Genomic DNA, 26,813 nt, shown 5'->3' with positions numbered 1-26,813 from the left:
ACATAAGCAAAAAGAAAAAAGCCAGAAGTGGTGCTGTGGCTCAAGTGGTAGAGCACTAGCCTTGAGCTGAAGAGCTGAGGGACAGCGCCCAGGCCCAGAGTTCAGGCCCCACGACCGGACCCAAAAAAAAAGTTTGTGTGTGTATATGGTTGCAACTAGAATGTTTCAAAAGAATGCTTTATGAATAGAACTTTCAGTATGACAAAGTAACATAATCAGGGATCAGATAATTCATAATTTTACAAATTGTATACATTGGGAGACTGGCTGTAAAATATTGAAATACTTGACAATCAAAACCTTCCCTGGGATCACAATTTGTATTAAACTTTATCTATTATTGTTAATCATATTTTTCAGTAATATAATACTGCATTTGTGTGACAAAAGTGAAAGAAGACTTACCAGCTGGTTGTTTTAATAAAACTATTTGAGTCACTTATACTTTTATATACTAAATTTAGTTAAATATTTTAGATTTGAGTTAAACTTTCATAGGATGGAAAGGAACATTTTGCTACATTTTAGATTTCATGACATTATTTTCCAGTCATTTATTTGGAACCTTGAATAAAATATTGTTTCTTTTAATGAGTAAACAATCAGAATTGGATATAATTCAACGAAACAAAAGACAGTAATTTTATTTCATATTTGCTTTGAAAAGCTTTCCCTTCAATTCATTATTAAAACTTTTGGTTGACCTTTTTTTCGGTTGGAAAATATCCTTTACACTGATGGAGTTTTTCATGCTTTTTAGTAACACTAATGAGTTGAATAATTTATGAGGTTGTCATGTGCAAAAGATTTGGTGTGATTTGATATACTCTCACCCTCTGGTGTTGGAATGTGATTAATAAAACCTAGAGGCATGTAATTTTTTTCCTTGATGTTTAATGTCCTAATTTTGCATGTGGTGAATGTGTTATTTAGGTATTTTCTAATGGTAAAATCTCAAACAAGTGAAAATATAATTGGTTACCCAGATTTTACAGGCTACAGCAATGGAACAATATAAAGAAAATATTTTAAACCTCGTAAATTCATCTCCTGAGTTTATTTCTTCAGAGTAATTCAGAAAATAGGGCAAGTTAGTAGAAAAGGAGAGTTTTGCAAATTGTTTCTAAGTCAAAGTAAAACCTAAACTAGTCAACTTCTGGTGCGTGAAAATTATGGCTATCAAAGAATAGTTCAGAATCTTAATAAGTTTAATTGTCTTTATTGACTGTCAGTTATCATTTAAGCTTCTGTTTCCCTTCCATAAAATTACACTGTAACAATGTTTCTTCAAAGCTTAAGATTGCAAGGGCCTCCTTGTCTGTGATCAAAGCCATCATCTTAAACAGGTCTGATCTGGCGCTGCAGATCAGGGCAGGCTGCCTCAGCCTGAGGAAAGGAAAACATGGAGCAAAGATGACAAAGTTAATCAGTCATTTCTTTGGCAATAAATAATAAGATATGCTGAGGACTGCAAATGAGACCATTCGTAGGTTCCTCAGAGATGTGTCTGCTTAACACCTGATTTATCTAAGCTTTTGCAGCCATCAAGATATGACCTTGATGAATAAAAAGCAGCTCTGTAATGAATCTGGCATTAAATTAGTTTTGATGCTATATGCAAGCCTACTATAATATGCTACTTGTAGTCATCAAGAAATCAGAAAGACACAGAATAAAAATACTAAGGCAGCTATACCATTGTTGAGAAAAAAGCTATGTCAAAGTATTGGACTTAATTTTTCAGTCTGCAGTTATATAATACTGGAGAAAGATTATTTGATTTTTTTTCTTTTTACCTAATAATGTACTGGCGTGTTATATAGATACTTTAATATACTTTTTATATAGATGTTCTTTTTTATTGTGAATATACCATACAGAGGGGTTACAATTACATGAGCAAGGTAATGAGTACATTACTTATCAAGCATTGTTGCCTCCTTCTTTGTTTCCCCTTACCATCTCTTCCCATCTTTCCCCCCTTCCCTTCCTGCCCGCCCCCGCCCCCACCCGTGCCAAAGTTGTATAGATGTTCTTATAACTTCACTTTAGTTGATGTTATTAATTGGATCTCCATACCTGGAGTTAAATAGATTATCTTATTACAGTTCAAATAATTTACTGAAAATTGAATTATGTTACTGTTTTGGCTGGTTTGTTTTTTGTTTGTTTGTTTGCTTGTTTTAGTGCCAGTCCTGGGACTTGAACTCAAGGCTGGGCACTATCCCTTACCTTTTCTGGCTCAAAGCTAATGCTTTACCATTTAAGTTAGAGCACTAGTTCCAGCTTTTTAGTGGGTAATTGGAGACAGAGTCTCTCCTAGACTTTCCTACCCAAGTTGGTTTTGAACCATGAATCTCAGACATCAGCCTCCTCAGAAACTAGGAATTCAGGCATGAGTCCCTGGTGCACCACTTGAAATAACTAGGGATTTTTTTCGGGGGTTGTTTTTTGTTGGTTGTGAGGCCTCAACTCTGGACCTGGCCGCTGTCCCTCAGATCTTCAGCTCAAGGCTAGTGCTTTACCACTTGAGCCACAGCGCCACTTATGGCTTTTTTCTTCTTAAGTGGTGCTGAGGATTTGAACCCAAAGCTTCATGCATGCAAGGCAAGCACTCTACCACTGAGCCACCTTCTCAGCCCATGAAATAACTGTTTTTAAGAGGAAAGCGTCTGTGAGCTCTTTCTAGTCTTAGGATAGCTTAGTCTCAAAGCCTTAGTCTCATCACTATTGTAAGTCTGGTGGTGCTAGCCTAGAGCACAAAAGATCAGGGACAGTGCCCCAGCCCTGAGTTTAAGCCCAGTACCCACACCAAAATAAATTAAATAGATAAACTAATTTATTAAATATGCTTAAAAAGTATATTTTAGATTCAGAGTATTTTTATGTTAAAAATATTCTAACAAACCACCTGTTGTATGTTGAATATCTAAAATATGAAGGCTTTAAACACATTCAAGTAACTTTGTGAATTAAAAGGCACTTACGGAATAGCAGAAAAACATTCTGTATTTGAATATTGAAAGTTTTTGCCATCTAGAGCACATAGTTCTCTCCCCCTTCTCTCTCCCTCTTCCTTCCTTCCTTCCCTCCATTCCTCCTTGGCATTACCAGGATTTGAACTCAGGGCCTCATGCTTGCTTGCTTAGCTGATACTCTACCCTTTCAGCTATGCCTCCAGTCTGGCTATTTCCTGGTTATTTTGGAGATGGAGTATTGGCTTTGAACCAAGATTCTTCTTAGGTAGGATGATAGGAATAAACCATCAGTGCCTGCTATAAAAACCATATGTTTAATATTTTTGGTATATTATTTTGTACTAGTTGTTGTCTCACTGTGTAGTTGGGCCTGTCCACAAACTTGAGATCCTCCTTGATTCTGCTTCCAAATAATGGGATCATGTACATATACTACTGTTAGTGTTTTATTTTATTTTATTTTATTTGTGAACATACTGTACAGAGGGGTTACAATTGCATGGGCAGGATTACTGTTAGTGTTTTTAAAAGTGCTTTTAAATAACCTATTATCAGCATCATCTCTTAGGGCTTTTTCATAAAATTAGAAAGAAAATATTGTTAATTGTTCTTGCCTTCCATATCTCTAAGCCAGTTCCTTACCTATCCAAACCATCTCCTATTCCATTTCCTATAGTTCCACTTTTAAAGTAAGTTTCTCCCATTGGACTTTATGACAGATTTCAAAAAGTAAAACTAAGCGTCATTCCTGAAATTAATGTCACCTGCTGCCATTGAGAGACTCTCCATCCTCTCAGCCTTCTTTCACATTGTGTAGTTCACTTTTATTTCATTATGACAGATTCTAAACTTCTAGCTTTCACTTTCCTACTTATCTGCCACCATCCCCTCTGGACACTTGATGCAGACTTGCCTTTATTGTCCCTCCCTCACTCCTTTTCTTCTCCCTTTGTTCCCTCTCCTCCCTTCACTCTTATCTTTACTCACCCCACTTCTTTCCCCTTCCCTTTTATTTTCCTTTCTATCTAGAAATTCGGGTGTGGGGGGAGAAAGGGCATATGATCCGTCTTTCTCTTTCTCTTTGTCTCTCTCTCACACACATTATAAAAATAGCTCTCATTACCATTGTGATGTATTTATTTAGTCTTTTCCGGTGCCTAATGTATTATAAGGCTCAAACTCAATATAATGTACCCAAACAGTTACAAGGATGAATAATATACCATCTCTACTCTTTATAATGCCTAGATAGTTTTTAAACTGGCCAAATTTTTCTATATGCTTTATAATTGTTTTTCACAAGTAAAATGTATCATGTTATTTTTAATGTAATCAAATCTTATTTTAGATAATTAAACATTATCCTAACTACATGATTAATCAAATTCTACAGATTAATACCTGTTCGAAATTTCAGAAACACTTGATATTTACCATCACTTTAAATATATTTTATCCAACATTCAGCATAGAATGCACTTTTCTATCTTGCATCCATTAAGAATATAATATTCAGTTAAAATAACATATTTACATAGTGCTTCACTTAAGTTCAATAACATTTTCTTGTACCTTTTTAATTGCATTCTTTAAACCATTATTTATATGAATATCCCCTTTGTTGGTCTTCTTGTCTAAGATATTGCTTACATATGAATATTTTAAAGTAGGAATAAATGAAATTCCACCTTTTGCTGTCAGAAACAAATTTTAAAAATGCATTGCATGTCTTTGAAAATCAGTATACTCTATTAGCAGGCTTGTCAATATAAAAAGTGCATTCCATTTCCACCTCTTGCTCTAATAACCTTTTCTGTGTTACTCTGAGGCAGTTCACATAATCAGAGTATATTGTCAGCTTACTGGAGTTGGGGAAGCATGAAATGAAAATCACATTAATATTGATCCAATTCTTTTACTTGCAAGTGTCCTTGATGTCCTTTCCTGCTGAGCAATAACTGTTGGTGTTAGGTAGCCATTCTCCTCTTTCTTAAATTTCAGCAAATTGTTGCAAACATAAGTGATCTGAATAAGTATTTAATACTTGGAATAATTTCTATAAACATTGAAGCTTAGTATATACCCAGATTGCAAGTGGTACATGTTTATTAGCCACTGAACCTTTTTCCTCCAGCTTCCTAGAGGATCCTTGCCTGGAGGTATGATATATATTACACATTAACTCCTTCAAACAAATGAAAGTCTATACAAGTTCCTCTGTGGTCTAATCACAATGATAACTATACTCTAATTTTAAGTAATATAATAATGTGCTAAAATAGATCATAAGTATTACTGAGTCAACTAAGAATCGTGTTTGTCAGATATTTGAACCTGGTATTTAGGGTTTTCATTTTATGGTAGTACGGGTAATATCTATTTTTGATTACTCAGTACATTCTCTGTCAACCAAAAGGAATTTACATGGGAATCATGATTAGATCTAATTCATTTAGAATAAAATGTCACAACTAAAAAAGGAGTGGGTTGATGGCTTACAGATTTTATATCCATATCTATTAAATTGGCTCAATAACTATTCAAATTTTTAGTTAACGTGTGCTTGCAACAGCAAGCAGAAATTGTCTGTTTAAAAAGAAACAGCCGATTTCATTTGTGGAAATGTTTCATATGAGAATTTTATATGGCTAAAATTAAACTTCTGATTCAACAGAAGATATAAAAATGGTGTAAGATGTTTGAAATGTGTGTTTTTCTTTTTACTCTAGTGCTTTTTTGTATATGTTTTTTATTGTAACGATACTGTACAGAGGGGTTAGTTACTGTTACATGAATAAGATAACGAGGATATTTCCTATAGATCATTGTTACCCCCTCCTTTGTTTTGCCCCTACCATCCCTTCCCTCCCTTCCCCAAGTTGTAAAGCTCAAATATCTTATTGTAACAGTGGGTCAACCTGTATACTTATTTCAGCATTTTTATTTCCCTTCCCCTCCCAAAATTAGAAAAATAGATATACAACATGCAGGGCACCAGAATCAAACAGAGTGAAAACGGGGGAGAACATACAAAAGAAAAATCACACAGCACATTACAAATACATCAAAAACAACAGCAAGAAAGATAAAACCACTTGTGTCCCTGTCTTGGGCCTTATTCATTATCATTAACTGGTTTTCTACCACTGGAATTTTTCTACTGAAATGCATCTTTTCTAAAAAAGAAAATTCTACAAAGGAAACGACTTTTTTCTTAATATTCAATAGAAAATAGATGTTTACATAATCATTTATGTTTCTTAAGGAATTGTTTATTCTTCAAAGTCAAAATACAAAGTTAAATTTAGAATTTAAATTTAATATGTACTTGATTGCAAATGGTTGTTACAGCAATGTTTCTATTAGATTTATCTCACAGCTTCACTAAGGTCAGCATAAAAGGATTTTGAATAATAGACTCCAGTATAAAAAAAATTCACAATATATAAAACCATGCTTTTATCCTTTTTAAAAATGTTCATAGTTGTAAACATCTCAGTAACAGATTGGTTCATATGAATAACTGAAAAAGATCATGTCACATAAATGAAATTAGTTGAAAGGTATATGTGTCCTAAAATTGTTTCCTTTTAGTGGAAGTTAAATAATATCATTTAGAATTACTAAAAGTGCTGGTCTATAAAAGTATTTGTTGTTCTTACTTGAGTTGTAATAAGAAAATGTAATGTTTATTTTAACAGTTTTCTAAATACTCATAGTATTAAAGCTTTTAACAGGAAGTATTTAGTTCTGAAAAATAATTGGACTACTTTGTTTTATTCTATTTTCATAATGGTAGATTTTGTCTAAGTGCATTGAACAAGCTAAAAATATTGTGAAATGGCATGTAACCAATAGAACTTATCCTTTGAAAAAGAATGCCATCTTGTGAAACTAATTTCTAGATGTTTTGAAATATTAGAATTTCCTGACCATTCCTTAGAAAGATGAAAAAGAAACTAATATTAAATGTGCTAGTTTTTATATGGGAAGCAGTTTTTCCTTCAAATACCCAAATTTTTAAACATATTATTACAATTACTATATACAAAATCAGAAACAGAATTATAAACGTTGATATTTATAACAACTTACAATCAATAAAATGCTTATAGGAAAAGAAAGTATTGAATGTAGCAGCTTACACTCCACTCTGTGTTAAAAGTACTTCATAGCACCTTTGCTACCACCATCCTCTGTCCTCAAGGACAATACGATACAATAAAGGAGACTAAGGTTCATATTTCATTTTAATGAATATAAATAGACTATTAGAAAGCATGTTGGAAAGTAATCTAACTCACCTGAAGGAAAGGAGACCGTTACTCAATACCTTAATTTGGTTAGGCGTTGTACTGTGACCTTCAACTCATGCTTCATCTTTTTGAGATTCTAATTGTCAAATAGCCACCTCTTCCCTCCCTTTACATAAATTGTGTGCAACACTATGATAAGCAACAAACCTTTAATTATACCTTTGGTCAGTTTTACTTGGTACTCATTATATTTTTTTGAGGGGTGTCCGTTCATGGGGCCTGAACTCTGAGCTTGGGCGCTGTCCCTCATCTCTTCAGCTCAAGGCTAGCGCTCTACCACTTGAGCCACAGCGCCACTTCCGGCTTTTTTCTTTTTGCTTATGTGGTGCTGAGGAATCGAACCCAGGGCCTCAGGCATGCAAGGCAAGCACTCTACCACTGAGCCACCTTCCCAGCCCCTAGAAAGTATTAAGCAGAAAAATACCATCCACTAGTTTGTGCGTTGTAATAACTATGCTTACAAAGTCTGGAGCGTGATAGTAGAAAGGCAGCTATTAAAACCTCTGGGCCAAAATGATAACTTGCTCTAGAGCAGTGGCTGCCACTAAGTCACTGGTTTGATCTAAAGAGGAGGAAGAACAGGAGCAAATAAGCTCAGGGAAATAGTTACTATTATTCATCCAAGTAAAGATACTAGAAATATGGCCATGAAAGCCTCCAGAGTAACATCTGGAATACTAATCATTGCTTTTGTCTCTGTTAAATGATGCAAACTCCGAGTTTATCTAGTTAGTACCTAACATACAGAGAATAAATATATAAAATAAAATTAGGATTAGGTTCAGAAGAATTCAGGGAATTTATTCCCAATCCTTCATTACATAACTGATAAAACCATCTATATGCCAATGAAAAGAGAATATACATGTACACCATTTTATTCTTCCCAATGAGACATTGATTTGTAATAATAGTATATTTGTCTCTGAAGTACTTGTCAAAACATGTATTTAACTATCTATCACTTTAATTTCTAAAATTGTGCATTAACTATGTTCTCCAAATGCTATTACCCAGAATGAGTTGGAATGACAGAATACCCTTCTCATCTATAGCCCTGCAGTAGTTTCAGATAATGGCTATATTCACTACCATGTGTTTTCACAGAAACTTCAGTGGCCTTTGAATAGGTTGCCTCGTGTTGTAAGGCACTTAGAAACTGATTTTTAAAATTCAGAGAAAGAGAATGAAGGAGAAGGAGGTAGACAGGGAGGGATGAAAGAAGGGAAGGAAGGAAAAAGGGAAGGTCAGCCCTGGTTTTACAAGTTTTTTAAATTTTTTTGCAAGTTTTTTTTTTTACTGTTTTTACTGTTTTATAGCACCTAGATGCACTTCCACAAAACCAGTTGAGTAAATAAATAGAGAATGATAGGCTCCTGGCATTCCTGTTTGACCATGAGGGAAATAACCCAAGAATACTGTGAATTGTAACCGCAGATAAATTTGGCCATAGATATGTCATAATATGGGAGACACAATTGCCTGTATAGCAACACCATACCATCACCTAGAGGTAAAATAGAACACTACCACAAGGACTGATTTCACTCAGATTTCCAGGAATGTATCTACCACAGTAAATAGAACAGGAAGGTATTTTCCTACTTATGTAGTTTTCGAAGTTTATAGTCTAACATCACATTGTTTTTCTTCACACTGAATTTCAACATCAAGTGATATGAAATAAGATATCTATGTGTAAGGACATGTGGATATGAATGTTTATGTATGTAATTATATAAATATAGTTTGTAAAGTTTTAAAGTAAATAAGAAATATATAAACTAAATACACACATACACATATGTACAATCTTAGATTCATTATCCTGGGCCAAAGAGGTGTTTAAATGTAAATAATAGAAATATTTGTTAAGTATGAGAAGAGAATCCATAAGGGATGCTAATACATTAGTTTTCAATTTTTACATTGATTAGTATGTTTATGACAGGTCAGAATTTACTTTATTTCCATTTTTCTGATGTTTTGATTTTGCTTTTTTATGTTACTTTATATGCCCAACTAAGGAAATCTCCCCCCCCCAAAAAAAAATCAGTATTTAGTTCATTTGTTACTAAAGAAAAGTGTGAAATAGATCTATAGCTCCCCAGTGACAACCACTTCTCCCTTAAATATAAATGCTTTCTTGTTTCATTCCGACCTACCTCTATTCTGAAAAGACAGCTGGTCAGTTAATTAGCTAATTCATAGAACCATTTAATTATGTAAAAATTATCTGACATCAGAAAACTGAGCTGGAAATGAGGTCCGTATTTTTTGTGGACAAACACTGAAAAGTCTTCAGGTATGGATTATAGCCGTCTTGCCAAAGTATGTCCCTTCCATAACCTGTTTACTCATCTGTGAAATGGCCTTTGATCTGTAATGATGTGAAATTATCTATAATATGACCAATGTCATAGAATACTAAAAAGATAAAAAACTTAAAAATGTTCTGTAATTATATCCAATTAGATCTAATACCCACTGAAAACAATAGCAATCACAATGACCTAAATTATTGTATTTCCATTGTAATTAGGAACAGAAGAAGATATAGTGAAGTCCAAGAAAGCATTCAGAAGTCAGGCAATAGTGAACCAGAACGCAGAGACAGAACTCATGCTGGAAGGAGATGATGATGCAGTCAGTCTTCTACAGGAGAAAGAAATTGACAATCTTGCAGGTAACTTTTAAAATACCTTTTTTTCTATTTGTTGTGATAAATACACAGAAATTAATCATTTTAATATATTAATGTATCCTAATGAGTAAATGTGTGACAGTAGTGTCATAATGCTCAATCGTGTTAATCGTGTTGATAGTGTATCACATATTGTAGTGTTGAAGGGGATTGTGATCTTTCCATTAAACGTGTATTTGACTGGCAATAAATGAGGAACACCAACTTTCTGTGCAAAAAAAGAGCCATGTTTTATATAGAAGAAATAACACTTAGAGTAAGCTGTCCTCATGTAATTGTCGGTGTCATTGGGAGGTTGAACAGGAGGATAGATCCCCCTTGACTTATTAACCTACTAAAAATCCATGAAGAATAGCTGCTTTGGCCAGGTCACCATGGAATTTGCTACTTCTCCCTCACTGCTCTTTTGTTCTCTAGCCTCATAATGCTAATTCCCCATTCCTAGTAGACATTCTCACCGTCCCACTCTCAGTTTCACCTAGTCCTGGTGCTGATATAAGGTCTAGTACAGCATCTATAATGACCAAATGGGGTATGGCTCAGATAACCGTTATTTTGGTTTCACACAAATTTGAGAATCTAATGAAGGCAGATGACTTCATAAAGATGCACAGATAACTCTGGCATAGTTTCAGAGTATTCAGTAATCCTGAGAAAATACCCTAGATCCTGGGATTAAAAAGTCTACTTTCATTCAACTCCGTGGTACATTTCTGTAACCTTGTCACGTGGAAGATGGAGGGAGAAGGATCATGAGTTCAAGGACAACTGAGTTACATGAGACAAATCCTGTTCCAAAAATACCAAGAACCAAACAAAACCCACTCTTCTGCTTTTGAATCTTAAAATGTGGCTGTCTTACTTCAGTTCTATATTTTGACCCATGTAGCATTGGAGTAGAAAGTAGTAATAGAGAAATGGTCTTACATTTTTTCATTCCCCAACAGGATGCATGAACTTTTTAGATAGAATGTTGCCTTCCTTCATTCAAATATTCTAGTACATATGTTTCATAAATGTACAATTTAGTTTAGGATGTCTTGTCCTTTGTCCCATTCAAGATGAATGAGTCAATTTAAATTTGCCTCATCTCCTTCTTGTAATGGCAGTGACACAGTCTAATAAATGCTAATAACTCGTTTATATTTCTCTCCTTCAGTAGCAGCTACATATCAATATTAAATTATGTTTATAAACAAAACTTTAAAAACACACTAAGTCCAAACATTTGAGAATAATGGAAGTACTCTTGAAATAAATTTATTTCAAAGTTTATTAATCTTGACTATCACAACAGTGACAATGTTAAACAAAATTCATATTAGAAAATAAAGATTTCCCTATTCCACACACATTCAATCTGCCATGTCCCCTCTAACCCATCCTTTACCTTATTTTCCTTTAAGCAGATCTGCCCCTTTCCATACTTTCCATACATGCCCCAACTCATACTTTAGTGAGATCTTTGTGTCTGAAACACATTATAAGCTGTCTTACAATGCTTATTCCTCATCAATCTGTAATGTTCATTTTTTAAAGAGCAGCTCAAAATGCTGCTTAGAACCTTTAGTGAACCAGGAAAAGCAGAGGAAGATGGCTATTCTATGAAAGGAAGCATTTGCGTAATGCACAAGAATACACAAATTTATTTTGTACATGCCAGATATACTTTAAATTAATCCCAACTGTTGTGAGAGAGGTATATCACATAAAATTCATTTTGAGAACTTAATTATAAACCAGAATTCTTTACTATTCATAATTTATCCTAAAAACCTGGTAACACTGCACTGCATAAAGAAAGCTTTGTTATCACAAAAGGACTGAATCTAAATTTAAGTCCAAGAGATCTTAAAAATTACATAAAATATTAATATAATCCCATATTTACTTGTCTAAGAAAGTTCTATAAAATAATGTTGCCTACTTCTATCTCACAGATGAAAATTACTGGTATTTACCTTCCTAATTTAATTTAATGATGTGAGTTGTAAATTATGTCTAAAAATATACCATCAAAAGTATCTAAGAAATATATATCAATATCAATCTGTCACATTAATATTAACAAGATATATTAGAAGCCGAACCAAGCAAAGTCTCTAGGCCCAGAGTTCAAGCCTCAGTACTGGCACCAAATGGGGTATGTGAGGAGGTGTGGGGAATTCTTCTTTCTCATGTTTACTTTCCTTTGGAGTGCTTTACTTTTAATAAAGTTTAAATGTTCACACAATGTTCTATAGCTTTAAATGTCAAACAATTTTCTGTTTCACTTTTAGTTCCCTTTCTTCCAAAGCTGTTCATCTCAAGAGGCAAGTTAAATGTGTATGATTACTAATTACTCAATTTAGAAGTATGTCAGTCAATTAAATTATTATATTAACAACACCTAACTCAGTTTATTCTAATTGATATTTTTACTTTGAAGTAGTTCAACAAAATGGATTAGCGCATATGATTCCATATGTGCTTAAATATTTAAATTTACTAATTATATTTTATTTAAAATATTGAGATTAATTACTATAACTATATACTAATCTAAAATTTCAGTTAACTTCAAACTTAACAATTTGTTTCTTGAAATAACTTTTAAGTAACTGGAATTTCAGATTAACTTAAATTTATGCAAATAGACTATAAAAATATTATTCACTTTACAAAATTGCATCATGCTGGTAAAATATTGGAGATATATTTTGCATAACAAAATTGGAATTGATTTAGATTCCTTTCTTGTGCTCTAAATGTTAATCATTTTATTAAGTAGGGAACATTGAGTTAATAAGGATGATAGTTATACCTATGCTTTATTATCATTACAATAATTTTAGTTTACATGTAAGCTGGCATTGCCAACAATTCATCTATTCATTTGTTTTCAAGTAACATAAAAGATTTTCCATAGGCTTAAACTAAAGTCCAGTCTTCTTTCTTCATGTGAAATATACTTTTAAATTTTTATCTTTAGTTTATACTATTTTTTTTTAAATTTTATTGTTAAGGTGATGTGCAGAGGGGTTACAGTTACATGTAGAAATGTAGTGAGTACATTTCTTGTCGAATCTGTTACTTGTTCCTTTTCATATTTCTGTTCTGTACTCTTCCCATGTCTTTGTAGCAGAAAACCCACCCATTGTAAGACCCATTTAAAACATTGTCAGCTGGGTATAATGGCTCAGGTCACCAGTAGGAGGATAACAGTCTGAGCCTGGACCCTGGCAGAAATGTGAGTTTCCCTCAAAAGAATGTAACCAAAAAAACTTTGTGGCATGTTTCAGTCAGAAGAGAGGCCCTGAGTTAAACACCTTTACAGCAAAAATAATAATAAACACTATAAAGTATTTGCTGGTCAATTTTCTAACCACAAACCCAGGCAGAAGGGGATGTATATGAGATTCCCATCTTCAAAATACCCAGCAAAAACCAAAGTATAGTTCCATTGAGCAAGCTAAGCAAGCACACTAAGAGAAAACAGGCTCTGAGTCCACCCTGTACTAAGAAAAAATAAAAAGACAAAAAAATAAGTAGAAGAAGAAAAGGAAAAGGTTCAACACCACCAATCAGTTTTAGAACATTTTATAATGCCAAAAATATACTGCATATCCTATTTCTCTACAGCCTAGACAACCACTAACCCTAATCTATTTTCTATATATATAAGTGTTTGTTCTGCTCTTTTTTTGGGGGGGTCCAGTCGTGGGGTCTGAACTCTGGGCCTGGGCGCTGTCCCTCAGCTCTTCAGCTCAAGGCTAGCACTCTACCACTTGAGCCATAGCGCCACTTCCGGCTTTTTTTTTCTGCTTATGTGGTGCTAAGGAATCAAACCCAGGGCCTCAAGCATGCAAGGCAAGCGCTCTACCACTGAGCCACCTTCCCAGCCCCTGTTCTGCACTTTTTATTTTTATTTATCTTCTATTTTTATTTTTTTGCTGGTCCTGGGGCTTGCTTGAACTCAGGGCCTGGGCATTGCTGAGCTTCTTTTGCTCAAGGCTAGAGCTTTTCCCCCTGAGCCACAGTGCTGCTTCTAGCTTTTTCTAAGTAGTTTATTGAAGATAATAGACATATGGGCTTTCCTGCCCAGATTAGCTTTGAACTGTGATCCTCAAATCTCAGCCTCCCAAGTAGCTATTATTACAGGCATGAGCCACTGACACCCAGCTATTTTGTACATTTAGTTTTATCAGTGGAATCATGTAAATATGGGTTTTGCACAATGTTGTCAAGGTACATTCATGTTGCCCTTTCTAAGGGGAATGGTCCATTGAATGTATATCCAACATTGAGATTACTCATTGGTTGGTAAACATTCAAATTACTTTCACTTTTTGACTGTTAAGAATAATGTTCCTATGAACATTAAGGTTTTATATAAATATCAGGGGGGTTTGTTTTTTACCATTTCTCTTGAGCATATGCCTAAGAAGGGCATTGATTGATAAAATGGTAATTATGTTTCAATTTTTCATGATTGACAGGGGTTTACATTCTTATCAACAAGAGTGTGAGGTTCTGATTTCTCTACTTCCTCCAAAATTCTGGTTATAAGACTTTAAAAAAATAACTAAACCATAACATTTTGATTGTATCATTCTTAACATACCACATGAAGTCACTTATTGAAAAGGTTTCCTTTTTTTTTTCTTTCTGTGCTTTTAGTGAGGTTCCTTAAAAGCAGCGACTTATATACTATAAACATTTGAACCATGAAGAAGCAGTTTAACATAATTATTTAAAAGACTCCAGTGAACCTTTGGTTAAAAGGTTAACAAAATAAATAGGAAAATTTAGATAATTATTTAATTATTCTAGAAATTAATGGCTTATTGAAATAAGTATTTGGGAGCTTAACTCATTATGAGATTATATGTTTCAAATTCATTGACTCACTCAAATAAATAACTGGGTCCATCACTTGACTTTTCTATAATAGAGGGACATTTAGTCAAGTTAGTCTTCATCTTATTCTTAAATCTGTTAATTGTATCATTTTAACTAAATGTCTCTTAAGGCTCCCATTTATAAGGTCAAGATACTACTGTTTCTCTTAATCAAAAAAAACTGTAACCAATGGATTATAATGGCATTTTATGTATTTTAAAGCACCAAGTTAAAGCCAGACATAGTAGTACACATGCTTATAATCCAAGCTACTCAGAAAATGGAGGCAGGAACATCATGAGTTCAAAGCTAAGCTCAGAAAAGGTAGTGTCAATACCTTGTCTCAAAAACAAGATTGAATGTTGATATCTCATGCATACATTCCTAGCTACTCAGGACACTAACAGCTGGATGACTGGTTCAAAGTCAGCTCAAGCAGAAAAGTATAGAAGAATCCATCAAAAGAGCTAGGCTGAACATGTAGCTAGTGGTAGAATGCCAGTTGTAAGTAAACATGCCAAGTGTACATGAGGCTTCAGAGTTCAAGACCCAGGACAGGCAAAGACTAAAAAGAGAAGGCAGGGCAGGGGCAGAGAGGGAGGGAAAGAGAGAAATAGAGAGAGAGGGGAAAGAAGGAAGGAAAAGAGAAAGGAAGGAAAGGAAGGAAGGAAGGAAGGAAGGAGAGGGAAGGAGGAAGGGAAGGAGGGAGGGAGGGAGGAAAGGGGAGAGAAAAAGAAAAAGAAAGGAAGAAAGAAACAAAGAAAGAGAAGGAAGGAGAGAAGAGAAAGAGAAAGGAAAAAAAGAAAAAGGAAGAGATGGGGATGGAAAGAGGAAGAAAGAAGAAAGGAGGAGATCTGTCTCATAGCCCAGGTGGTAAAATGGTTGGCTAATATGTACAAAGCCCTGGGCTCAACCATCAGTACTAGGAAAAATTAAATTAAAATTAAAAAGAGTAGTTAGGATAGGGAAATAACTATGCAGGGAAGAAATTATGTGGTACATGGTTGTATGAGTGTTTTGCTGTAGGGGCATGAACTTAGGACTTCGCATTCTTCTCATCTTTTTCAGTCATAACTAATGTTCTGCCACATGAACCATGCCTCCAGTCCAGCATTTTTCTAATTGATTGGAGAAGGAATCTTGTTGACTTTTCTGCCAACACTGACTTTGAACTAATATCTTTAGATCTTAGTCTCTTGAGCAGCTAGGATTTCCGGCATAAATCATCAATGCCTAGCAGATTTTATATGTGAGTTTTTCTAAGCATTAAATGTTCAAACATGAGTGCATGCACACAGACACACACAGACACACAGACACACACACACACACACACACACACACATTTAGGTCCTAGAGAACCTGAATTATATGACTTAAGAATAGCAATAGGTGGGCACTGGTAGCTCAAGCCTGTAATTCCCTGTTGACACTGTTTTTTTTTTATTTTAGTACCCTGTGTCTTGTATTTACATTTATCTGATTTGGGGAAGGGAAAGGGGATCACAAAATGGTGGGACAAAGTACAAAATGGTCAACCAATGCAACAGCGATACTCACAAGACACTATATCGGAAATGAACTTTACAGCTCAGGGGGAAGGGAGTGGGAGGAAGGGAAAATAGGAGAGAACTCCAGGAGGTAACACTGTTGGACAAGAAGTATACTCATTACCTTACTTCTGTAACGGCTCTGTACATCACCCTGACAATAAAGTAAAATTTTAAAAAGTACAATAGGCAGTCACTGGTAGCTCATGCCTAAAATCCTAGCTAGTCTGGAGGCTGAAGTATGAGGATGACAATTCAAAGCCAGTCCTGGCAGCAAAGTTAGTCATACTCTTATCTATACTTAACCACCAAAAAAGCTGAAAGTGGAGCAGTGGCTCAAATGGTAGAGCCCCAGAACTGGCACTAAATAAACAAAACAAAACAACAAAAAGAATGAGAAAAAGGAAATAAGGAAGTCTGTTGGGAGGCTATGCTAAGTCCCAGCACCTCCCCTATGACTTACTCTGAAGTCCCTGTTAGGTCTTTTGCAGTTCCCAGATGAAAGCACCCTGATGTCTTTAAGCCCTTTTTTTTCTTTGCTGGAATATTTTTTTTGTATCATGTTATTACCTTTAAGTAGTGATATAAAGGAGTAGCCATTCACTAAAGCAGTTTATGAATACAGTGCATCTTGATCAATGTCAACCCTTTCAACATTCTCATCCACCCCCCAACCCTCCCTTTCCCTGACTTCTCTTAATTTTTAGGTTTGTTTTTGTTTTTGTTTTTGCCAGGGTTGGGCTTGAACTCAGAGCCTGGGAGCTGTCTCTGAGCTCTTTGGCTCAAGGTTAGCCCTCTACCACTTTCAGCCACAGTGGCACTTGCAGTTTCGGGATTTTGTTTTTGTTTTTGTTTTTTCAAGACTATATTTTGTTTTTTAAGACTATTTAATTACTAAGTATTGTCACATAGCTTCTAAAGCTCTTTAAGGGTTTTATAAAGTTTATGTTGCATCAATAGCAGTTTATAGTTAGAGGCATTGGGAATTACATATTTTATTTTTTCTTTTTATATTAAATACATTTGTTATTGTAAAGACACTGTACAGAGAGTTTACAGTTACATGAGGAAGGTAATGAGTCCATTTCTTTTTTTTTATTGTCACGATGTTGTACGGAGGGGTTACAGTTACATGAGAAAGACAATGAGTACATTACTTGTCAATCATTGTTACCCCTTCCCTTCCTTGTTGTTGTCCCACTATCCCTTTCCTCCCCCACCTCCCACACTCCTCTCACCCCTTTCCCCCCTCGCGGCCCAAAGTTGTAAAGTTCATTTCCAATATACTGTCCAGTAGGAATCTTCGTTGCAGTGGGTCATCCTGTGTCCTTGTTTCAGCGTTTTGTTATTCCCCTTCCTTTCCCCAGATTAGACATATGTATATGTAAGATGCAGGATATCAAAATAGTGACTGGAGGAAGATGGCAGAGATGTAGCTGGGTTTTGAGTTTTGAGTGGCTTATTGGATATGAGTCTCATGGACCAACCCCCACTACCCCCTCACCCCCCATCCCCCAACCCCAACCCTGCCCCCCTCCATTGGCTTCAGACCATGACCCTTAGAGCTGAGCCTCCTAAATAGCTAGGATTACAGGTGTGCACCACCAGTGCTTAGCTTTACAAAGATGCATTTTGATTGAAGAGGGGTGATGATGTTGAAACCAATTTTTTTAATAATCAATTTTTTCCTTTTCTTATAGTTATCATTCTACTAATTCAAAGTAAAATAATGAAAATATGGATAGAAAGGGAAACATTAATTAGAATTTTTCTTAAGGTTTGTTACTTCTCTTTCCTTGACTTTCTCTTTGACATGACTTTCTCATTGATTTACTTAACTTTCTCACATCTTGTGCAAAGGAATTAAGGGACTGTAGAATACTGTTCTTTGCTCTGCAATGGCCTGTGGCCCCTCAGGACCATGCTATCCTACCTGTCTGTCACTCAGACAACCAGGAAGCTGTGTGGTATGCAATGCACCAACCTTCCTAATAAATGAGACAACTTTAAAAAAATCAGTCATACAATTTATATTGTCATAGTTCTAACCTGGAATATCCAGACATAGGTGAAATTGCTGATATAGAAAGTGAATGCTACTATGGACCTAGAAAGATTACAGCAAAATATAGAAAGAAGGAAAGTCTGAAAATACTGGGAAATATATAGTAAAATTAAAGTAACAATGGAATTGAGGGAAGGAGGAAGGGAGGGAGGGGGGAAGGGAGAGGGAAAGAGAGAGAGAGAGAGAGAGAGAGAGAATGCTCTGGTTACATGACAAAGATGCATATGACCTCAGCCTCCTTATCCAGGGCAGGCCTGGCTACTCCAAGCTGCACAATTCCAGCATGGTAAGGGAGCATAGCATGCTTTCCCTGACAAAACTAGGATGTCTTTTAAGATTCTTCCACATTTATTTTTAAGAATTTTAGTTACAGTGTCTAACTAGGATTAATTCAACCTAATATTGGTAGCTATGGGGGGATATCTTTTAAACATTCTGGATTCTCTAAATGTATTTTACTTTTCCCTTTAATTTTTAAACTCATGTGCATTTCAAGGGAAATTTAATCCATATGTCCCTGACTCACTCACACTTAACTCATCAAAATGTTGTTTCCCAAAAGCTATTTGATGTTGAAAAAGCCTTATAAGTCTTTATAAGTTTTTTTCTCTCTTTGAATTCAGAAGTTTCTTTGCCAGTCATAAATAGTAAACCCAAAGGGTTCACATGCAGCCTCAAACACAGAATTCACAAAGCACATAGAGACAACATTAACACATGCTCATTTCTTACAATGTTATTTGTTAGATTGTAAAATATTTAAACCTGTACCTTAAACTGTCAAATCAGAGAAAAGTTTTAAAAACAAAAGCTTTATCTTGCATATATAGATTTCTTTGTATTCCATTTCTTTTACAAGTTCTTTTACAAGCCTATTTTTGATCTGTTGATATCTTACTGTAGACATATTTCTGTGTTTCCAAACTTTTGTGTTTTTTTCAATCATGGCTTCTGTAGTCTATAAAACAATTTTGAAGTACTCTTAATACTTATGATATCTCTGGTACCCTAACTATGTAAGTTAAACTATAATAAAAGAATATGTTAAAACCATGGTTATTGGACATCAACCATGATTCAAACCACATATAACATTTTTTATTTTAATAATAAGCCACCCTTGGTTTTAGGCAACTGTTTCATAATTTTGAGATCTTTTCTAATACAACACTCTAGTTGAAACACTTTTTTTTCTTTTTTAATCAGGATAGAGAATTTCAATGAATTTATAGTGTCAATCTGACATGGGGGCAATAAGCAACTTCCTACCATTATGATATCTTTCTATCATAAGAGACAAAGCTTTCATAATGTGATATTTATTAGAAAGTATGTGGAAGATTTATGAATCATGATGTTTGTTACTCTTAGAGGGATTATGGGAGATAACAAATCTATCCTCTTGTGAACAAATAGTGGATGCTCACAAATTGGAGAGGAGGATATGGACAGTTCTTTGTTGATTTTTTTCACTGACACACTTGAATGTCCTGGTCTTCCCTCTGGCAGACTTTGGCACTGGTTCAAAGATTATGTGAATCAGTGATTTTTCTACTACTACACTTAATAATATATAAAAGACTGGCACTCATTTTGTATACTAAATTTTTTCTTAATTTATTTCTGTAGTTTGGTGCTACAGAGCAGAATAACAGCCTGCAAAAGATACTTATACATAACAACTCTGGGAACAAGAATCTACATGTCTGATTATAACAGTCATAACAGTTATGATGTATCAGTTCAACTTGTCAGTCCAACAAACCAAATCTACACCTTTTATCAGCAAAGAGAAGACAGATGGTTTACTTTCTAAATATTGTTAGACATTTTCCACACAAAATATTTAAGCAGATTTATTGATCAGAAAATTACCAATTTCTGTGTTTTTCTCAAAACTTCCATTGATTTATTTCTATTAAATCACTACTTTGTGGTGGGGGAGGAGGAGTGCATGCACGAGGGTGCGCACGCACATGATAGTCCTGGGACTTGAACTCTGGGACTGGGAGCTGTCCTTGAGCTTTTGTGTTTAAAGGCTAGTGCTCTACCACTTGAGCTACAGCTTCACATCTAGCTTTTTGTTGGTTATTTGGAGAAAAGAGTCTTACAGACTTTCTTGCTGGGTGCTGGGGCTGGCCTCAAACCATAATCCTCAGATCTCATCCTCCTGAGTAGTTAGAAACCAAGGTAAATAAGTAGTAAGGTAAAAGTGAATCAGGGAATAGGGCTTTTGGAAAAGGGAATCAAGCGTTCATTAGAGAAAACATTACTACAGGCATAAATAGTGCTACAACTCTGTGACTTACATATTGTATTTAATTTTAAGATATAGAAAGTTAGGTTCCATTAGAAGAATACTCATTCATGAGCCAGGACTGGAAACTATTTTTCTTTCTTTGGTTCTGAAAACCCTATGTTATTCTAATACATGAGTGTTTTGGGTTTTTTCCTTGTTGTTGTTTAACATTGCAACTCTTTGGTGGGATAACGTATCAGTAAAGTAAGCATTACCAACATTATTTATAAATGAAAGAAAAGACAAAAGAATATATTGCAAGAGAAAAATGCTAGAAACTATACATTAAAGGCAAGATCTGGACTGCCTTTATTTTTTGATGTCAGATCCCACTTTACTATAGTTGGATGAGGTTATCTAAGCAAAACATATATAAATATCTAATATCTATTCCAGGCAAGACATTAAGTGGCCGACATATATGATTAAAGTTTTTGCTTTCAGTGATCTGTTCAACTGTGATTGTTGCATTTGCAAAATTTTCCAAAAGATGTAAAGATCTGAAATTTGAGAGCTAAGTAGGGCTTGAAGTTCAAAATGAAAACCGTAGAGATCACTTAAAGAAAATGAGAATATGGGGAGCAAATAGCAAAAGGAAATGTCAGGTCCCCTGTGGAACGAGGTTTAAGGGCAGTCAGTGAATAGAGCCATCAGGGATACCAAGAAGGAAGTAAAACAGTAAAGCCCAAGAAAGACTCCTGTGCACTGGAGGTCAAGGGCTCAACAATTTCAACCTGGTGGTCTATGGAACACAAGTATTTTTAAATATGGTAATGAGAAAAGATCTGTAAGTTAAGATCTGTAGTTAAATGTGTTAATATAATTAAATATGATAAGTTATTGAGTTAAATAGTTAGATATGGTAATGAGAAAAGATGTGTAAGTTCAGATCTTCAGTTAAATGTGTTTGAAGAATTCTGAATATGTTGCCAGACAATGGTGATTATGCCTGTAATTCTAGCTACTCAAGAGGCTGAGATCTGAGGTTTAAGGTCCCTAGCTAGTCTAGACAGGAAAGTCCCTGGGATGCCTATCTCTAATTACCCACCAAAGGTCAAGAAGTAGAGCTGTGACACAAGTGATTGAGTGGTAATCATGAGCAAAAATGCTCAGGGACAGAGCCAGAGTTAAGTTCAAGCACTGTGCGTGTGCACACACACACACATACACAGAAGGAAGAAAGGAAAGAAGGGAGGGAAGGGAAGGGAAAGGAGAGAGAGAGTGAGAGATCGAGAGAGAAGCTATTGCTCAGACTTGAAGAAAGAAGGCAAGTTTAGAGATAAAGGAAAAGATCTTGAAGTGGCAGAGGAAGCAAGGACCAAAAGCTCAGAAAGAGAAGGTAATTGACTTACCCAGGAAGAATGATGATCTCCTGAAACTAGAGATAAAACAGGTAAGGATAAATGAAAATGAAGAAAAAATGCTTCATTTAGGAAGGTATCAAGACAAATGTCAAAATTTAGTTTTTCTCCAAAATAAGAAAACTGTATTATACAGTTGGGATGGACAAATGTGGTCAGATGAATTTTTCCAGGAAAAAAAAAACAAAACACGTGTATTGAACTGTCTTCCTCAAAAAAATCAGTGAACCACCAAAAGCAAGTAATGGCTACTCTGCATTGAAATTCCCAGCTCTAATCTCTGGAATTACCGTTAAAAAGGCTAATGCTGAAAACTACATGGTTGTGTGTGTGGTTGTTTTTTTTTTAAATCTCAACTTACCATTTCATGAGTCTCAATGTCCAGACTTATTTTGTGCTTATTTATCCCTGCAACTATGTGCTTGATCAGACTGTTTTTCCCTGCTTACAGTTCTGTCCCCTCACACCCACCTGTCTGTATCTTACTTACCATCACAGCTCACTTTAGTTGTCAACATCCTCATCCTATCCCACTTATATTCCCCTCAAAAATGGAAAGTCTCATCATTCTATGAATTTCCAAAGAATTGCTCCTTCCCCTTTCTTGGTAAGAGGCAAAATTTATAGTAGTTAAAAACTCCAGTTTAGGAACCATTAAATCCTATCTCTGCCACTTACTAGTTGTGTGACCTTTGCTAAATACCTGATGGTTAAAAGGAATAAATGAGATTAACTCATTTAAAATTCTTTACTCAATGCTTAGTTAAGCTCTTTCTCCCACATGTCATCATTTTCTCCTGTACTTTTATCATTTTTACCCTATACTATAATAAAGTCCACATTGTAATAATGTATCACTATGTTCTCTTCTACTGAAACCAACTTAAATATCTGAGTGCTGAGGTAAATGGCTCCATACATCTTATTTACAAAGCAGATGCAGCCTATGTACTAGGAAAAGTATGGAAGTTATAAACTTCTGTCATTTTTATTAAAAATGTAGTATGTTTATCATCTAGTTAGCATGACCAAATATAACTGAATGACTTTTAGTATGTTTCAAATTTTGTTTTCTATGCAGCTTCGTACATGTTTTTAAAGACTTTGAAATTTCTGGAAGACATTCAAGGTATAACCTGTACTTTTAAGTGGCTCTTTACTGTGAGATAGGTCCAGAAGTGTGCTATTTCCTATATTCAGCTCTGTAAACACAAATTGCACATATGTGATTGTACTGTGTTAAATGAAGAAAATAGTGCCCTGTCTTCAAGTAGTTTGTACCAAATTATTTCACAATACTTTTAAGCACATATATTGTAAGTCCTGAATTAAAGGTGTTTCCAGGAAATAATGAGGACAGAAAGGCAAATTCTGGAGTACAAAGACAATTATACTAGTCCTACAGATTTAAATCATCGTCTGGTTCATTCATTCATCTACTCTAGTAGGAATATACTCTTTCCAATCAGTAAATGATATCCTAGTACCATAAAAGAGTCAGACCTTTCCAGAAGGTGAAAAATGCATTCCATATGTTGAACTAAATGTAATATAACTAGAAACACAAATCTCAACTCACTCACCTATTAAATCATAAGACAGCAAATTATCACACTGAACATTAGATCTGTTGCTAGTTTTTTCCTAGCATTTTTTGTGTTGGAAAATAATACTATTTTACTTAGAATAGGCTATCTAAGCTTTTTCTATTATAAAATTGCTAATTTCTATTATTGAATATGCACTAGTTTTTTTGGTTACTTTTAATATTAAAAATTACCAGTTGTACAGATAAATTAGAAAACATAAATGTAGGTTTAAGTTAGAGCCTATCAGATTGTCTTATATTTTTATTGTCCATTCCATCATTATTTATAAAAGTGAGAAATTAACAAATATCAAATAATAGTGGATTAATTAAATTTTCATTTTTCTCAGTACTTTTAAAATATTTACTATGAGCACATTAAATAAGCCAATATGCTGAATTTCAATATCCACTTTTTTCTTGTAAGAGGTCTCCATTTCTTTTCATTTGTTTCAGATTGAACAGACTTAGGCTTTGAAACCATAAGTTTGCACAAATCTCAAAAAGATCACTCTGTGTTCTTAAGCATCTCTCTTTTTTTCTACAATAACCATCTCAGAAAAACAGCAAGCTGTGAGGATAAGTGGCTTATTGCTAATCTCAGTCCTAAAATAGATTATACTCAGATGTCACAAAGAAATAAAAAGGCCACTTCTTGAGTAGAGTATAAACTGTTTTTAATGGACATTTTGGAAACATTGTGTGTGAGAGCATGATGAAGAGGGAAGAGTGCTGAAATTAAATTCTTCACTCTAAAGGTACATTTTCTGAAATGTTTAAGTTATCCATTCCTAATTCATCTCCTATTTCCATGAAAGTGAAGTATGTTAAAATTTCAGAGGATGTTTATTCAGATCATGTATTTGGACAACTATCAATGTTCTTCATATAAAGAAAAAACTGTCTAGAGATATTTTTATGACTTCTTTACCCTTAAGACATTGTGCCTGAAACACATGGAGCTATTCTAGACAATAAAAATATAAGAATGTTTATAGTATTTTTCTAAGACTGCTCTCCCTACTGGCACGTATATAAATACTGAAGCTTCCTTAAGAATCCAAGCTTCTCTCTCTGTTCTATTCTTGCTGCTCTCTCTGTTCCTCTCTGCTCTCTGTTCTTTTCTTGCTCTCTCTGCTCTTTTCTAGCTTTTTTCTCTCTCTTTCCTCTCTCTTTCCCAGCCACGTGGAGTGCCAACCTTGCCTGGTCCCAGCAGGTCTACCCCTTACCTGAAAAAAAAAAAAAAAGACTCCAAGCTTTCCAAGGTTTTCAAAACAAACTTCCAAATTCCTTAGACCTGTCAGTAATTTATTTTAGATTGTTTTGAGATTTAAAACATCATATTATTTTAATTCTGTAGGAAAATGTTTTCTTTAAAATTGATAAGGCCATGGTTTAGAAGAGTAAGATATTTTAGCTGCATATTCAGTTGTTCACACTGGGAGTTTTTTCCCAGTTTTATCAATTATACAAATGATTATAAAAATTTACTCCTGATTGTATTTTTATCTTAATTTTTTTGGAAAGAATATCCTGTTACTCCCAACGTAAAGATTTTCAAATTCATTTGGACTCTTCTGAATGATGTCAAGATTTTAAGTTTAATTATTTTATCAGGATTTATCAGTGTTTGTTATGCCAAATAGTGATCCTTTACATGTTCAAGAAGAGAGTAAGCGTGGTTTAAAAGTAATTGAGACTGTAGAAAACTCATACAGTTAATAAAACTTATAGCTATAAGTTTAGGAAATGCTAAAGTGATTTGGAAGTACATTATAATTCATGTATCCTAAGTATAGTTTTTGCCTGTTGAATATCATATCAAATAATTATAAAAATGTCAATTCTAATTAAACTTCAACTTTTTCTTCCTAGTTAGTCTTTGCTCTGCTTAATGTTAAAACTTGTAGAAAAGCTTAGCATTGTTTGAAAATTGAATTGTTCTAGTTGCATTTTAATATCTATGATGCTGTTTAACTTGCTAAAAAATGCATCAGACAAAAAAAAAAGTGGTTATGACCTTTGGGTACTGGCCTGAACTGCACATAGGCTCTGTGTTCGAGGTTGACTGAAGTTCGTAGCTAAACATAACGTTTCTATGTTGAACATTAAACAGAAAAACAAAATGGACATCAGTCAGGATCATAGGATAGGGATGTGAGACAAAACAACAAAAAAAGTTAATAATTTTGTCTAAGCTTAGACAAAAACAAGGTCACAGTGCATACCACAGAAATACCAAACATCCCCCTCTCCTGGCTAATATGAATAATGCTACTTTTTAGCTGCAGCTCTTGACTACCTCTAGCCTGTGAAAATGGCCAATCACAGAATTATCCCTGTTCTGCCTCCTTGAATCTCAAATCACTTGGTCTTAGGCAAGACAGCACTAACAGTACCACATGCTTGTGCAGTAGACTGTTAGTTAAGTAACAGAGACTTTTATAAACTATGAAGTTTTGCTAAGATATGAATGCATTATTACCAAGATTTCTAGGCTAGGAATTTTTATTTTCAACAGCATAGTCCAGCTCCATGAGTGTTTAACATGCTTTTTTAAGTATATGTGAGGGATAATTCCCTTTTCAAATGTAAAATATATGTATTTTATACTCAAGTAATTGATGAAGTTTACCATCTCAACTGATCCTATGATAAAAAAAATTTTGTTCTTTCCAAGATACCTCTTACTATGCTTAGGTGATCTTTGATCTACATTTTAAATTAACATTTAATGCCAAGTAATATCACCAATCTTGTGATATAGTAGTGGATACATATTTTTAAAATATACCATCAATCATAAAAAGTAAATAACTTTTTAGCATTTAATTATCACTTTAAATGGAGGAATTTTAAATTATTGTATGCATCAATACAGTAGAAAGAGGTTTATTCATTTAACTATCCTTTAACGTCATTACTTGTATATGTGTACTGATGAGTTTATTATCATGTATCCTTTTATGACAAGTCGAAATTGGAATTAATATATTTACAGCCAGTCCCCAACTTACTACACCACACCATTTAGAAGGTTCAGTTTGTAGTTAAGATCACCTGTAGAACCA

At 34.4% G+C, this 26,813-nt stretch overlaps 1 protein-coding gene across 1 annotated transcript in view; it reads left to right on the top strand.

Moving 5' to 3' along the window:
- Nbea (neurobeachin) overlaps nt 1–26,813 on the top strand; it is a 546,038-nt gene that overhangs the window by 323,168 nt on the left and 196,057 nt on the right. The window contains exon 40 of the mRNA XM_013031451.1: nt 9,837–9,980. Coding sequence (XP_012886905.1) covers nt 9,837–9,980 — 144 coding nt within the window. The remainder of the gene's footprint in view (nt 1–9,836; nt 9,981–26,813) is intronic.

This window comes from Dipodomys ordii, unplaced genomic scaffold, assembly GCF_000151885.1.
Source record: "Dipodomys ordii isolate 6190 unplaced genomic scaffold, Dord_2.0 Scaffold140, whole genome shotgun sequence".
NCBI classification, from domain to species: domain Eukaryota; kingdom Metazoa; phylum Chordata; class Mammalia; order Rodentia; family Heteromyidae; genus Dipodomys; species Dipodomys ordii.
The sequence above is the reverse complement of the archived record's forward strand: the minus strand, read 5'-3'. Positions and strand labels throughout refer to the sequence as shown.